This window comes from Bufo bufo, chromosome 1, assembly GCF_905171765.1.
Source record: "Bufo bufo chromosome 1, aBufBuf1.1, whole genome shotgun sequence".
In the NCBI taxonomy this organism is placed as follows: domain Eukaryota; kingdom Metazoa; phylum Chordata; class Amphibia; order Anura; family Bufonidae; genus Bufo; species Bufo bufo.
Genome location: NC_053389.1, coordinates 453,410,423 through 453,426,192, shown reverse-complemented (window position 1 = coordinate 453,426,192; position 15,770 = coordinate 453,410,423). Strand labels below are relative to the sequence as shown.

The following is a 15,770-nucleotide window of genomic DNA, read 5'->3' as shown; positions in this document are numbered from 1 at the left end:
GGGGTGATCACCACAGTCATTGATCATGCCCCTGTAAGGCTTCATTCAGACGTCCGGATGCGTTTTGCGGATCCGATCCATCTATCAGTGGATCCGTAAAAATCATGCGGACGTCTGAATGGAGCTTTACAGGGGGGTAATCAATGACAGGGGGGTGATCAATGACAGGGGGGTGATCAGGGAGTCTATATGGGGTGATAACCACAGTCATTGATCATGCCCCTGTAAGGCTTCATTCAGACGTCCGGATGCGTTTTGCGGATCCGATCCATCTATCAGTGGATCCGTAAAAATCATGCGGACATCTGAATGGAGCTTTACAGGGGGTTGATCAATGACAGGGGGGTAATCAATGACAGGGGGGTGATCAGGGAGTCTATATGGGGTGATCAGGGGTGATTAGGGGTGATCAGGGGCTAATAAGGGGTTAATAAGTGACGGGGGGGGGGGGGGGGTAGTGTAGTGTAGTGGTGCTTGGTGGGACTTTACTGAGCTACCTGTGTCCTCTGGTGGTCGATCCAAACAAATGGGACCACCAGAGGACCAGGTAGCAGGTATATTAGACGCTGTTATCAAAACAGCGTCTAATATACCTGTTAGGGGTTAAAAAAAACACATCTCCAGCCTGCCAGCGAACGATCGCCGCTGGCAGGCTGGAGATCAACTCTCTTACCTTCCGTTCCTGTGAGCGCGCGCGCCTGTGTGCGCGCGTTCACAGGAAATCTCGCGTCTCGCGAGAGGACGCGCCGGCGCGTCCAGGAGGAATGAATCAACCACCTCCAGGACGCGTCTGTGCGTACAGCGGTCCGGAGGTGGTTAAAGTGGTTGTGTTGGGTTCATGTCTGGTGTTGCATATCACGACCAATGACTTTCAAAAAAACAAATGACTTTCACAAATAATGCACTCAGCCAACAATGAATAAAATCATGACTTTATTAGATATATAGGTAAACTACACTTAAAAACATAGAAGAGGAACATACCTATGATGGTGATACTAAGATACTACTAATATTATAGCACATATGGCACCCTGCTGGTTATTCCCATAACCATTCAAAAAACAAGGTCTCTGGACTAATTCTGCGTCCAACAACAAATTTGGGGAGATGAGAAAAAGCAGAATATACCGACCAAAGTAGCCCATAGGACATCCCAACATATCTTTTACACCCAAAGCTTCTTCTGGGGGTAAAATTGGGATCATCTGTAGTGCATTTTATATATCAACCCACCAATAAAATAACATTAAGCACAGCATAAAGATAATTAATACATTAATTTATTGCCTCATTACAGTCACATGTATGCCTGAATGCCAAGCACATCACTTCCTGTTTGGTGTATTTAATGAATGTATTAATTATCTTTCTGCTGTGCTCAATGCCATTTCATTGGTGGGACGCTATATAAAATGCACTACAGATGATCACCATTTTACCCCCTGAAGAAGTTTTGGGTGTAAAAGATACGTTGGGATGTCCGATGCTCTACTTTGGTCGGTATATTTTGTTATTACTTAACTCATTTGACTATTGTTACCTATTTTTTGCTGGCCCTAGGATTAGTCCAGAGATATTATTTTTGGTATGGTTATGACTGGGATTAGCTTTCAGGGTACCATACATGCTATAATATAATGCAGTACCTTAGTATCACTGTCTTATCTTAAGTATGTCCCTCTTATATGTTTTTAAGTGCATTTTATCAATTTTTCTTTAATATTTATATTTAAGTCATAATTTTCTTCATTAATTGCTGGTCTAGTGCATTATTTGTGGGTTTTCGGTTATTAGATGGAGCGCTAGGTGTTTACTTTATAGGCCTTATTACCTTTGTGCATAACCATTGATTTTAAATAGGACTAATCTGCAATACCAGACACAACCCGTCGACAAGAGTGGTGGAAAAAAGCAGATACTCTAATCCTGGACAACCCCTGGAAGGTCAACAAATATGGTATTAAATGCATTCATAAAAGAATACATGCTATAAAATGAGGGCAACATTAGTCTGTAATAGTGAAACAGAGTAAAATGGTGTTATACCACATAAACTGGCCTTGGTACAAACCATATAATCAATAATAAGGTATATTAAATTTATTAACAATTTAGATATTGGTTACAATACAAGAATGATGCTTTTAAAAAGTATGTATGATATTTTACAAATTTTAAAAATATAATTTGTGATTGTACAGTATGTGATTTTAGTACGGTTCACACCAGCATTGTTTTAGGCATACACTGCCTGTCCAAAAAAAAAAAGCCTTTAGCTTTGATTACGGCACGCATTCTCTGTGGCATTGTTTTGATAAGCTTCTGCAATGTCACAAGATTTATTTCCATCCAGTGTTGCATTAATTTATCACCAAGATCTTGCATTGATTATGGTAGAGTCTGACTGCTGCGCAAAGCCTTCTCCAGCACATCCCAAAGATTCTCAATTGGGTTAAGGTCTGGACTCTGTGGTGGCCAATTCATGTGTGAAAATGATGTCTCATGCTCCCTGAACCACTCTTTCACAATTTTAGCCTGATGAATTCTGGCATTGTCATCTTGGAATATGCCCGTGCCATCAGGGAAGAAAAAATCCATTGATGGAATAACCTGGTCATTCAGTATGTTCAGGTAGTCAGCTGACCTCATTCTTGGAGAACATACTGTTGCTGAACCTAGACCTGACCAACTGCAGCAACCCCAGATCATAGCACTGCCCCCACAGGCTTGTACAGTAGGCACCAGACATGATGGGTGCATCACTTCATCTGCCTCTCTTCTTACCCTGATGCGCCCATCACTCTGCAACAGGGTAAATCTGGACTCATCAGACCACATGACCTTCTTCCATTGCTCCAGAGTCCAATCTTTATGCTCCCTAGCAAATTTAAGCCTTTTTTTCTGGTTTGCCTCACTGATTAGTGGTTTTCTTATGGCTACACAGCTGTTCAGTCCCAATCCCTTGAGTTCTCTTTGCATTGTGTGTGTGGGAATGCTCTTACTTTCACTATTAAACATAGCCCTGAGTTCTACTGTTGTTTTTCTTCGATTTAATTTCACCAAACATTTAAGTGATCGCCGATCACGAGCATTCAGGATTTTTTTCCTGCCACATTTCTTCCTCGAATACGATGGGTCCCCTTCCAGTTTTTAATAATGCGTTGGACAGTTCTTAACCCAATTGTAGTAGTTTCTGCAATCTCCTTAGATGTTTTCTCTGCTTGATGCATGCCAATGATTTCACCCTTCTCAAACAGACTAACATCTTTTCCACGACCACGAGATGTGTCTTTCGACATGGTTGTTTAAAAAATGAGAAGCAACTCATTGCACCAGTTGGGGTTAAATAACTTGTTGCCAGATCAAAGATAATCGCCCATGCAGTAATTATCCAATAGGAGGCTCATAACTATTTGCTTAGTTAAATCCAGGTGGCGACTTTTTTTTTGGACAGGCAGTGTATTTCTTCTTAACAGAAAGGACCCAACAAATGAAGTACATATTTATTTCATCATTTATTGCCTTTGTTTCCCAATATAAATTGCATATTTAATTGTCCTTAAAGGGGTTGCCCTGGTATAGAAAAAAACATGGTTGCTATCTTCAAAAACAGCAATACCCCTGTCCATGGGTTGTGTCTGGTGTGTCTGCTCAGCTCCATTGGAGTCGATGGGGCAGAGCTGCAATTCTGTAGACAGGGGTGAAGTTGTTTTTGGAAGAAAGCATCTCTGTCAGACCCATAAACATTTTTATTAAGTGGTAGTGCATATAATGGGCACCACTCCTCTCAAACAGGATCCTCATTTTTGATATGGGGACCCCAACAGTCGGACTACCAGCCCAGCAATCATGCATTTATTACCTATTGTGTGGATAAGTAAATATGTTTTCTTGGCTAATGTCTTTAATGCAATAAAATATAAAAAACGTCAGCATACATGTTTCAGAGTGGAAAGATGTTATATAAAATGATGTAATCTAAATCAATAATAATGTGAACCTGGTCTTACTATACACAGACTGTTACAATTTGGGTTTGTTTCGGTTCTGTTTTATTACTACTATCCTTACAGAATACATTTTAGGTAAACCATAAGCTTGTATCAAGGCTGCACATTTCAATGCATTCACATGACTAGATTGATGACATTTATGATTAACTGGAGAAGGTAGAAAAATTCCAATATATATAAAGATAGGATTCTAAATTGTAATCTTTTTGGGTGTTTACTGAAATAGGCTAAGCAGTTACAAGTGGAAGGTTTCTTGATTTACTGAATGATTATTACAAAGTAATGGTCTTCGGCTTGAGCTACATGGAGGGCTTGGCTGATTGTAGCCTCCATATCTAATAACCTCTAAGGCAATATTGATTGAGATGTGTTTACTGAATATTTTGGAGTCCCTGTCTAAAATTTGCATTGGCTGGCAATAGTTAAGTCTGTTAGTTCATATCTTTGGTTCTTTTTTCAAAAATTTTTGTTTCACTCCTCTTTTATTGTGTCTTGGATATGTGTTATCGCTCCATCACTAATTTTATTTCATGTAGAAAGTTATACTCCAGAACAGTTAGGTTAAATCATTCACCAGGTAGTAAGCCATGAAAAGCAAGGCCTGTGAGTGCTAGTGGTTAAAGAGATAAAACTTGATTGGGTGGCCATTGCATGCTTCTTCCCTTTCTTATGTCCCAGCAAGTGAGTTAAATAAACCACAGCTCTCCAATATAAAGCAAAAACTAGCATACAACGCAGCTTAGTGCACTTACATATCTTGCAGCAGCCATCGTTATATGTCTGTATTGTTCCTCCATTCTAAAAGGAAATTAAAAAGGCAAATCAAAAAATAATGTGCTCAAAATGTTTGATCCTCTAAACTTTGAAGCAGATTTAAGGTTAGTACATGAGCTTTAGGCTTAGTACATGAGCATCCTGAGAACTATTAAGGTGTGGGACTGCCAAGTAAAGTGTCTGGCTTTCTGTGTTAGTGTTGCAGAGGTGAATGGAGTGGTGGTCATACAAGCGCACAAAGCTCCATTCACACTGGGTACTCAAGAATCCTCATTCTCTTGGTCAGTGAGACTCCTATCGGTCAGATCCCCTTGGATCATACATTTATCACCTATCTCGTGATAAATTTTGTTCACTGGAAAATCCCTTTAAGAAATGTGTGCACTAAACTGCTAAACAGTCAATATAGTTTATACTAGATTTTTATTCAAGTTTATATTATCAGGGCATTGGTTACATAAAGTGTTTTACACACCCTGGGGGCCATGGATCATGCATGCCCTGCATTGAATTTAGTGTAAAACAGAAGCCATAGAGAAAAGTAGGGGGGAGAGGAGTCGAGAGGAGTCAATATCACAGGCTATACATTCTTTTAATAAATCTGTGACCCTGTGACAAATTTATAGCTCCATAGCTGCTCAAAATGCCTACTGTAACACATTTTCTGGACCCTGCTACAAAAACAACAGTTCAGGAGAGCTGGGATAGTATCTGTCAGTGCATCAATAAGGTGTGGAATCTTTTAAATGGGACATGCATGAGGTACTTGGGGAATGGATTTTATAAAACCCTACCATTTGTAATGCAAATCATTTCTTAAAATAAAAGGAGACAAAAATGTGGTTATTGAACATTAACAGTCATACAGTTAGATAAAAGCCCAGTACTTTGCCCAAAGGAAATACATGCACAGAGTGAATTTCATTTTAGATATTCACAGTACATTACAAGGACTAGATTGTAAGCTCTTGCAAGCAGGGCCCTGACTCCTAGTGTTTCAGTTGCATATTAGCCAGTTACTTTTGTTTTGTACATGAACCCTATGAATTTGTAAAGCACTGTGGAATATGGTGGCGCTATATAAATACATTTTATTATTATTATTATTGTTATTAAGGACAGTAGATTAAACCATGTATGTCTTTAATACTGGCAACACAAACCTTTAGACATTCAGTGCTATTAAAAGGAGGGCAGACAACGCTAGAACCCAGAATCATGGCACCTACAGATGTCTTTGTGCACTCATATTTGGTGCAGTTGGAATTCCATGAATCGCCCACCTACAAGACAAATAAAAAAACAATAAAATGTTTTTTCTTAATTGGCTTCCTTTGGTGTTTGTCCAAACATGGATTAACACATTATACATTTCATATAAAAATAATAAAAACTATTTGTATTAACTTTAATTTACTGGACTGGCAAATTGTATTGATAAACTAGCAACAGTCATAATATAATTTATAGGAATTATTAAAATACCTAATAAAAATAAACATCCCTTTGTATTTGTAATCAATATTGAAACAAATGATCATCATATTAAAAGTAATAAAAAAATCCATAGCATACCAATAAATATAGGATATTAGTACCAACAATAGTTAGACTGCCAGTCCTCCAATATTAGCATTAGTTATATCTCCAATGTATGTACACGTGTACATTTAAAAATTGGCACTGAATTTCCAGTCCTTGGGGACACTCAGTTTGTACTTCTTGTCACTAGGGGGTATTTGGCGTGAAAAGGTTGAACCAACCATTGTTGTAGATTTCTTTTATTATATCATTAAAGGGAACCTGTCATGTTGAACATGGTGTGTGAGCCGAAGGTATGATGTTGTATAGCAGGAGGAGCTGAGCAGAATGATATACCGTACAGTAATCAATAGTATTCTGGCTTTGAAGTCTAGAAGGAGGTCCTATCAGTGACTGACAGCCTTACCTCTATGACTATGCATACAGAGGTAGCTGTCAATCACTGATAGGACCTCCTCTTTGACTTCAACCAAGGCTCAACTTTGGCTCAGCTTCTCCTGCTCTATCACATCCTACCTTTAGATTACACTGCATTTTCATGCTGACAGGTTCCCTTTAAGTGGTTTATCATATAATAATGTGCTACATTTTTGCTTCAGCATTACATTTGGTGCACAAATTTCTGGTAGAAGATGTAGAAGATGTAATCTTACCTCATATATAGTGAATGTTCCATTGTCACTGTAAATCGTGCATGACACATTTTTGCAAGTTCCACAGCATATCTGTTGGTTTGCTGATGGGATGTAAACTTGATTCTGTAGAATTACAACAAGCAAAATGTCACAGGCATGACATTGGTACATGTATTTTGTATCGCAATTGTATTTTGGGTCAATCAGAATTTCACGTCCTGATTGCTTTCATTCTTCCTTTATCAGTTTTATGCACAGATTCTATATATTGCAATACCTCCCTGTTGGATTACTGAAAATATGGTCACCTGAAACACACTAATAGAGATGACCTTGCAGTTCGTCTGGCGGTCGTTTCGCTGTGAACTTTGCTCGTTCGCCGAACGGGCAAACATATGGCGATGTTCACCTGCACCATATTCTTTTACATTGTGAAGAACTTTGACCCATGACACATCCATCAGGTGGTACAGGACAGCCAATTGAGACGTTTCAGCACATTGACATACCCCCTACCTTATAAATAAACCCGATCTGGCCGCCATTTTACATTCAGTCTTTTGCCAGTGTAGAGAAAGGTTGCTGTGTGGAGCAGGGACAGACTGTTAGGGACACAAAACGCTAGCTAATAGGGCCACAAAAGTCCTTTTAAAGACTGGTATAGGTGTGCTATCGATAGGTGTGACTTACAGAGGGGTGTGAGATACTTATAATATGCTTTCTAGCATAGAAAGTATATTATAGTGCATTTGTAATTTGTATTGTGCAGCATTTGTTTGCGGTTCTGCTGTGTTACCGCAGCTACACAGAGTGACAAACGCTATTGGAATAAATAATTTCAATTGGTGTCATATACCAGTTGCCCCCCCAAAAAAGTGATTGAGGCAGGGGTGTGATATACCAATAATATACGTTCTATATAGTGCATTTAGGTAGTGCAGCATTTGTCTGCGGTTTTGCTGCATTACCGCAGCTACACAAAGTGACAAACGCTATTGGAACAGATCATTTCTACTGTGATATACCAGTTGCCCCCCAAAAAAACTGATTGAGGCAGGGGTGTGATATACCTTCTTCCACAAATACTGCTCTTCTATAGGGACTTTTGTCACAGGGTTATTTTGGAAATGACAGGCAGAGGAAGAGGCAGGCTATTCCGCAGATGTGGTAGGGGTCAGGCAGGTGCACCATACCGGAGCCTAAGTGGGAAGTTGCAGAAGGTGCATGCGATTACGTCAAAGGACGCACCAGAGTTGGTTCAGTGGCTCACTCAGCCTTCCGCTTCTGCACCCTCCTCATCCTCTCTATCTGCACCCTTTTCACTCTCTGCTGTGTGCACCCCCAAAGACACCACCACCATATCCCCTCTGCTCGAGTCAGAGGAATTATTTGCCATGGACAATTTGCCATGGAACTCTTGGCTTGCCCCTTGTCCAGTATCCTGCCTGAAAGGATGTTCAGCGCAGCAGGAGGTATCGTGACCAATAAGCGCACTCGCATAGCTCACGACAGTGTGGACTACCTCAGATTTCTAAAAATGAATGAGGCATGGATCTCAGAGGGATTCAACACCTGTGACGACCACGTTTAATTGAATTTCCTCATGCCAGCCCACACATATCCTACAACACCAAGAACAAAGAATGGTGCCTGTCTTATGTAAATAATGAGGCATAAAAGGCTTTTCTGTCCGTTTAATGCCTAATGTTTTTGGCCTCGGAGGAATTCAACACCTGTAACGACCACATGTTTCATCTATTATCATTAGGGTTTTTTTCAAGAGGGGGGATTTCGTTAGCCATAATTTTAATCCAATTTTATATTTTTAGCTCTTTTAAACATGTATTTGACCTGTATTTGTACTGGCCTTTAGTAAAATTGATATTTATTGACCGTCTAATATACCTCCAGCCACATAATCACTTGATCTTTTCTGTCCGCTGAATGCATAATTTTTGGGGCCTGTAAATACATCGGCCTGCAGTAAAATTGATATCCAATGACCGTGTAATCTACCTCCAGTCACATACTTGTTCTTTTCTGTCCGCTGAATGCATAATTTTTAGGGCCTGTAGTCCACTGGCCTGCTGCAAAATTGATATCCAGTGACCGTGTAATCTACCTTGTTCTTTTCTGTGCGGTGAATGAATAATTGTTGGGGCCTCTGAGAAATTCAACACCAGTGACGACCACGTATTATCGAATTTCAACTATTATTATTAGGGGTTTTTTCAAGAGGGGGGATTTCGTTAGCCATGTTTTTAATCCATTTTTATATTTTTAGTTCTTTTAAACATATGTATTTGACCTGTATTTGTACTGGCCTGCAGTAAAATTTATATCCATTGACCGTGTAATATACCTCCGGCCACATAATCACTTGATCTTTTCTGTCCGGTGAATGCCTAATGTTTGGGGCCTGTAGTCCATAGCCTACAGTAAAATATTTATCCATTGACCACATAATACTTTGTACCTCAAGCCACATAATCAGAATTTCTTTTATGTCAGGTGAATGCCTATTTTTTAAGGCCCGTACGCCCAAGGCCTAAAATAAAAAATTTCTAGGCTCCAACAGGGCACATTTCAGAGAATTTCCCTTTAAGACGCATAAAAATGTCCCCTGATTAAGATACATATTTTTTGTTTGAATTTTTGTCATTGATCCCCCTCTAGTATGTCACTGTTCATGTTGTGGAACTATTTGTGCACTTCTACTAAGTATTTGGTGGCTGCAAATATGAGCTGAAGGTTTTTAAGGTTCGCCTGCCATTAAAGTGAATAGGGCCCGCCGCAAACTTGCGGTTCGCGAACATTTGATCGCGTTTGCAAACCGTCCTGGCCCATGTTCGTCCATCACTGCACACTAATAGGATTTTCTTGCTCCTAGTTAAATGTAAAATGTTACTCCTAAAGATAAACTAAATATTCATGTTTTGGCCAGTGCCGTTGTCATGAATCAGCGGGTATGAATCCACTGTGCCACATGTCCTACCTCCTCTAAAGGCACCAGAGGTGCGTAGTAAGACAGGCAAAAGGTCAGGGCAGGCGGCACAGGTACAGGTAAGGCAATCTGGATCGGCAACAGAAGAGTCAAGGCAAGCAGAAAGGGATCTAACAGGTGGCAGAGTCCAGGAATACAGATACGAGTCAGGAACACTAGCGGAAACTAGGAACCTTAGCAGGACACAAGGACCTTGACACTGAGGGATCTGGGAAGGGGGCTGAGCCACTTATATATGTGCAGGAGGGCTAGGATAGGTCAGCGAGTTCACATGACCCAACCCATAAAGCCCAGGAAGTGACACGTGCCGACCCTTAAGGAAGTGTTGCAGGAAACAAACAGCAAGCATGCTGTGGCAAAGGGCTGAGAGAAAACTGTGGAACGGATCCCAGAACAACAGCACCCACACAGACAGAGCACAGGACTACAGCGGTGAATGGGAAGCATTGGCTGCAGATCACCGCTGTACGCGGTGCCCGGGACCGCGGCAGTAAGCAGGGGAACAGCGGCGCACAGCCGCTGCTGTTACAGCCGTGAAGCATTTTACCTGAACGTTTAGGCACCTTTGTACAGATGCATGAATAATACAGTACCACATAATTATATGGACCCATTCTGCTCTGTGGTGAAATGGCAGCCTTTAGAAAGGGAGTAGAATCGGATCTTAGGAGGCTAAACGATAAAACAATGAGAAATAACCTATCTGGAGCAGAAAATAGAGCAATAAAACAATTACAAGATAGCAAACAAATCGTAATAAGACCTGCTGATAAAGGGGGTGCTATTGTGATACAGGATGTAGACAAATACAATCTTGAATGTATCAGACAATTGTCAGACAATAGTACATATATACCCCTTAAGAAGGACCCCACAAAGGACTTTATGATAGAGCTTTTGAATGTCTGCCAGGGGGGTTTGGACAGTGGGATCTTAACTCGACAAGAATATTCATATATTACAAACACTCAACAAAGAATCCCTGTCTTCTACTGTCTACCGAAAATCCATAAGGATAACCTGAACCCCCCTGGCAGACCGATAATTTCCGGAATAGGGTCTCTCTCAGCTAATCTGTCGCAATATGTAGAGAAGATACTACAACCCTTCGTGGTAAGATCCTTTTCCTATATCAAGGATACCACGGATATAATAACTAGTTTGGAAGAATTAAACTGTGAGGAAAGTTGGATTTTTGGAACACTAGATGTCGGTTCGCTCTATACTGTAATAGATCATATACAGGGGATTAACGCAATCCGGAAGTTAAGTATGGACAAAACAATGAAAGAAGAACAGATCCAGTTTTTGGTAGATAGTATTGACTATATATTGTCTCACAACTATTTCTGGTTCAACTCAGATTTTTATCTCCAAACTAGGGGTACCGCCATGGGCACCAGGTTCACCCCCAAGCTATGCAAATTTATTTATGTCGCAAAGGGAAGATGAGATCATTTCCCCTAAGCTGGGGACGGACCTGGTGCTCTGGCGAAGATATATAGATGATATTGTCTATATATGGAATGGATCAGAGGAAGCTCTTCACCATTTCCTATCTAGAATAAATAACAATAGGAATTTAAAATTCACCTCTAATCATAGTAAAGAGACAATAGATTTTTTGGACATAACCGTACAAAAACAAGGTTCAAAATTAACATGCAAAACCTATCAAAAAAAAACCTGGAAAAACAGCTACATACTGTTTTCCAGTTGCCATCTGCCAACTGGTTGACTAATATACCAACCAGTCAATTTAGACATTTAAAAAGAAATTGTACGAACCAAGAACAATTTATGATCGAGGCTGATCAACTAAAAGAACACTTCCTCGCCAAACAATACCCATCAGAGATAATAGACAGATCAATACAGAAGGTGGAGAAAATGGACAGGGGTGCATTCTTTTTACCTAAAACAAATAAAACGAATAATATTGAGTGTGACGAACCACTGCGTCTAATATTACCATTTAACAGTCAATATAAAAAAAATAGAAAGGATAATTAAAAGATATTGGCACCACCTCCTTGTTGATAAAACAATAGGGCCCCTTCTGAGTTTGACCCCTAAAATTACATACACCAACCTGGGTCTTAAGGTTGCACCCACATGTACAAAATTAAAAACACAACGAGATAGTCATTGGTTGGATGTAAAGGGATTTTATAGATGTGGTACCTGCAAGAACTGCAGGACCACAAAATTTCTGAAAAAAACAGTCAAGATTCAATCCACTACCAATTCATTCCACATTGATATCAAAGAACATTTATCCTGCAATTCCACAGATGTTATCTATTTGATTTAAAGGGGTATTCTCATCTTTAAGATCATAGCTAAAAAAAAATCCCCTAGTGCCATAGACTATTTTTGCAATTAGGTTCTATTATTTATAATGCAGCCATTCTGAAAAATTATTTCCCTCTTACAGCATTGTTTACATTTGGAAACCCATAGATACGGCCACCGCTCCACGGCCGCATCTATTGGCCGCGCTTGCACAGACCGCACTTACTGTTCACCCAGACGGCCAGCCAGTCTCACAGGAACGCGCACGCTATGCCGCGCATGCGCTTATCCAATTTCTTCTCTGCCGTGTCTGATACAGAGCCGCTTGCTCTGTATGCAGCGCGGCCTTCCAGGCGAGCGTCGGAGAGAGAGAGAGGGTGCCCATAGGAGCGAGCGGCAGTACCGAGGAGGTGCATAGACAGCATATGTAAGTGCCAGGAGAATCTCAACCACTTATCCACCAACGATTTTATTTATTAGAACTATCAAAGGGGGTAAAATATATAGAGCAGGGACGCTGGGCACAATGTAATTTATTGCAGGGACGCTGGGGCCAATGTAATTTAGTTTAGGGAAGCTGGGCACAATGTGATTTATTGCAGGGATGCTGGGCACAATACTATCATACTATCCACATGAACAAGCTCTCAGTGTGAGCTAATAAGGAGGCGTGGCCGGCCTTCACTCTAGCTTTCTAAGCCCGCCCAGCTTTAGAAGCCTCAAACCAGGAAGTGATTTCTGCCGTAACTGCAGCTCAGGATGATTTAGCAAGATGAGAATACCCCTTTAATGTGGATGTTCTAAACAATATATAGGGCGAACGAAACGTAGTCTGAAAAAAAGAGTGTCTGAACATATTAATAATATCAGGAAAGGGTATGAACAACATTGCCTCTACCGACACTTTAAAGATAAACACAATCAAGACCCATCAGGTTTAATCTTTACAGCTATCGAAAAAGTGAAAAAACCATGGCGCGGAGGAGACCACATCTCCGCTATGTCTAGACTCGAGTCAAAAAGAATATACGAATTTGACTCACTCGTTCCGAAAGGTCTGAACGCGGAACTCTAAATCTTTGGTTTCCTGTGAGTACGGGCCTGGTTCCCCCCTCCCGATGCAGCATGGAGTGTCTGGCTGTCTATCAGCACCTCCATGCTTCCTCGGGGGAGGGGTCCCAGGCCCCATTCTACATAGTTAATCTGTATAGTGATTATCCCTGTTTGGAAATACATTCCGCACCTTATAAAAGTATGAAATTCTAAAAGTTTTTCGAGTATGTATCATCTGATAGAAAACTCGAAGTTTGTTTCGGGAAAACTTTTGGGAAAACCTGGAGAAACTTTCGAGAGGATGTTTGAGAAAGGATTTTTTCGAAGCAGATTTTTTCGAAGCAGATTTCTTCGAGAAAGATCTCCCGAGTTAATTTTTTCGAAGGAACTCTTCAAATAGATAATGGTCCAAAAAGACTCTCTGTGGAGAATCGACTATATTGCCCCTTTAAAAATAGTTCGAAACTAAGCCTAAGGCAGTTCGGAACGATGAGATAGAGACCCACACGAATTATTTGAATATCGCAATTGTGGTTTTGGTGCGTTTTCTTTGCGATTTATGTTATTTCCGATTCCAATCGAGATGGAAATCTTTGTTAGATGTTCCATTACATCTTCCAACAACATACTGAGGATGTGGAGGATCTAGTGGAATATCTTGAAATACCTTAAAATACCTTGAGGGAAAAGTCAGTGAGAAAAGATTAGAAAGGAAGCCTCCTATATGTGATGCGAATTATTAGACAGTATTGTTTGAAAAACTAAATGGCATATTAATCGCACAGATATCGTATACACATCTCTGATGCGGTTTCTTTGCCATTTTTCAAATTACATATAACACCCTTTGGATATTTTGAACTATTATTATTATTATCATTATTTTAAACCAACATATGTATTTTTAACACCTGTGTTTTAAAATGTCGACAAATGAGATGGGAAGATCCACATTATACAGTAGAACAGCTGAGATTGCTGAAAACCACTCCTCCTAGTTAAACCTGGACCAATGAATGTTCGAACCACACCCCATTAAAACCACATAAAATATGGACTGTTACACACAAAGACTTATAACAGCCACTGAAGAAGAGGTGTGTAAACCTCGAAACGCGTATGGCAATTCGATTACAGTAACTACGGATGATAATCTGAAAGAAACAGCGCGCTGTAATCCGTAAAGAGGGGACGTAGAGAAACCACGTGCGACGCCACATGAGACGCCACCAGGTACGTGATCACCATCCGAAAATACAGGATCACTACTCGAAAGTTCTGTTTGAATCTTAACACATTACTGAAGCCTACATCTATATCGAACTAGTGGAAACAGAAACTATCGCTGATTAAGCGTGCGGTCTATCTTGCTGAATAAAAACCACTAGGAAGTGGTGAAGACACAGTAAAGAGACTGCTTATTTCTGTCCATATGTTCGTTCACTTGCTAATACCTAGCTACAAGAGGTTATACATCTTAACAAAGAAAATATAAGAGGTTTTATATGCTAACATTGGGAACAACATCTGGAAGACTTTTTTTTATAATTTTTCATATTTTTTTCCCTTTAATTCCCTGTGGTTTTCTTCAAATAGTCGATGTTTTCAATAATCAATTTTCTTGAGCATCTCAATTGATATTGTTCTACTACTAGTTTCAAGAGTCGATTACAACATCGATTTATATTCGAAAATTATAGAATTTGTTTGTTTTTAAATGTTATGTTTTAAATGCTGATTTTAATGTTATGGTGATATGTTTATATAAACTTTTTTGATGCAACTCCTTATGACTTGAGTGCCCGTTTTCTACATATATTTACTTTGCGCTTGTTTATTGGGGTAAACATTTACGTGAGCACCTGATCCCATTTGGATTGGAGGTGAGCCGCCCGCTTACATTTTCCATTTTGCTCTGTGTGCCTTCAATTTTATAAAGTTTTTTTTAATAAATATTAGGGAGGTAATCTCCCCTAGAAACATTGATTAGAACGAGCATTTAGCTGATATTTTCCTTGTCTCCCCTTATACAAGTCTGTATGTTTATTTCAGGGAATAGCAGGAGGCAAGATCCTGTGTTCTTCTGCCTGCTAGTAGAACAAAAGATTGAAATACAATATGCCTGATCCTCATTTTTCCAAGTGGGGAGGCCCCCGTTAGAGGACAGTGGGCGTGTCACAGTGTAGTTCACTGTGTCACGGGTTGCCGTGTTGCCCGCTTTATTATGTCTCGGGCGTACTGGCTGTGGTGAATTCCATGTAGGCTAGTTGCTATGACCTACATGTAATTGTGGCAGCCAGTGTGTGTACTACTCCTAATGTATGCTTGCTCCCCCTCCCTGTTGTCTTAGTTCTGGTAAGTGTCACAGTGTGGTCACTGTGACACGGTTTGTTTGTGCTCTGGCTGCGGTGGACTCCGTGTATGCTGGTTGCCAGGGGCAATGTCCAGTAC

At 40.2% G+C, this 15,770-nt stretch overlaps 1 protein-coding gene across 1 annotated transcript in view; it reads right to left on the bottom strand.

The window, feature by feature from the left end:
• Positions 1–15,770, bottom strand: part of OTOGL (otogelin like) — a 307,829-nt gene that overhangs the window by 18,123 nt on the left and 273,936 nt on the right. Inside the window, exons 50-52 of the mRNA XM_040412979.1 lie at positions 6,986–7,090; positions 5,954–6,073; positions 4,769–4,814 (exon numbers count right to left, since the gene is read on the bottom strand). Coding sequence (XP_040268913.1) covers positions 4,769–4,814; positions 5,954–6,073; positions 6,986–7,090 — 271 coding nt within the window. The remainder of the gene's footprint in view (positions 1–4,768; positions 4,815–5,953; positions 6,074–6,985; positions 7,091–15,770) is intronic.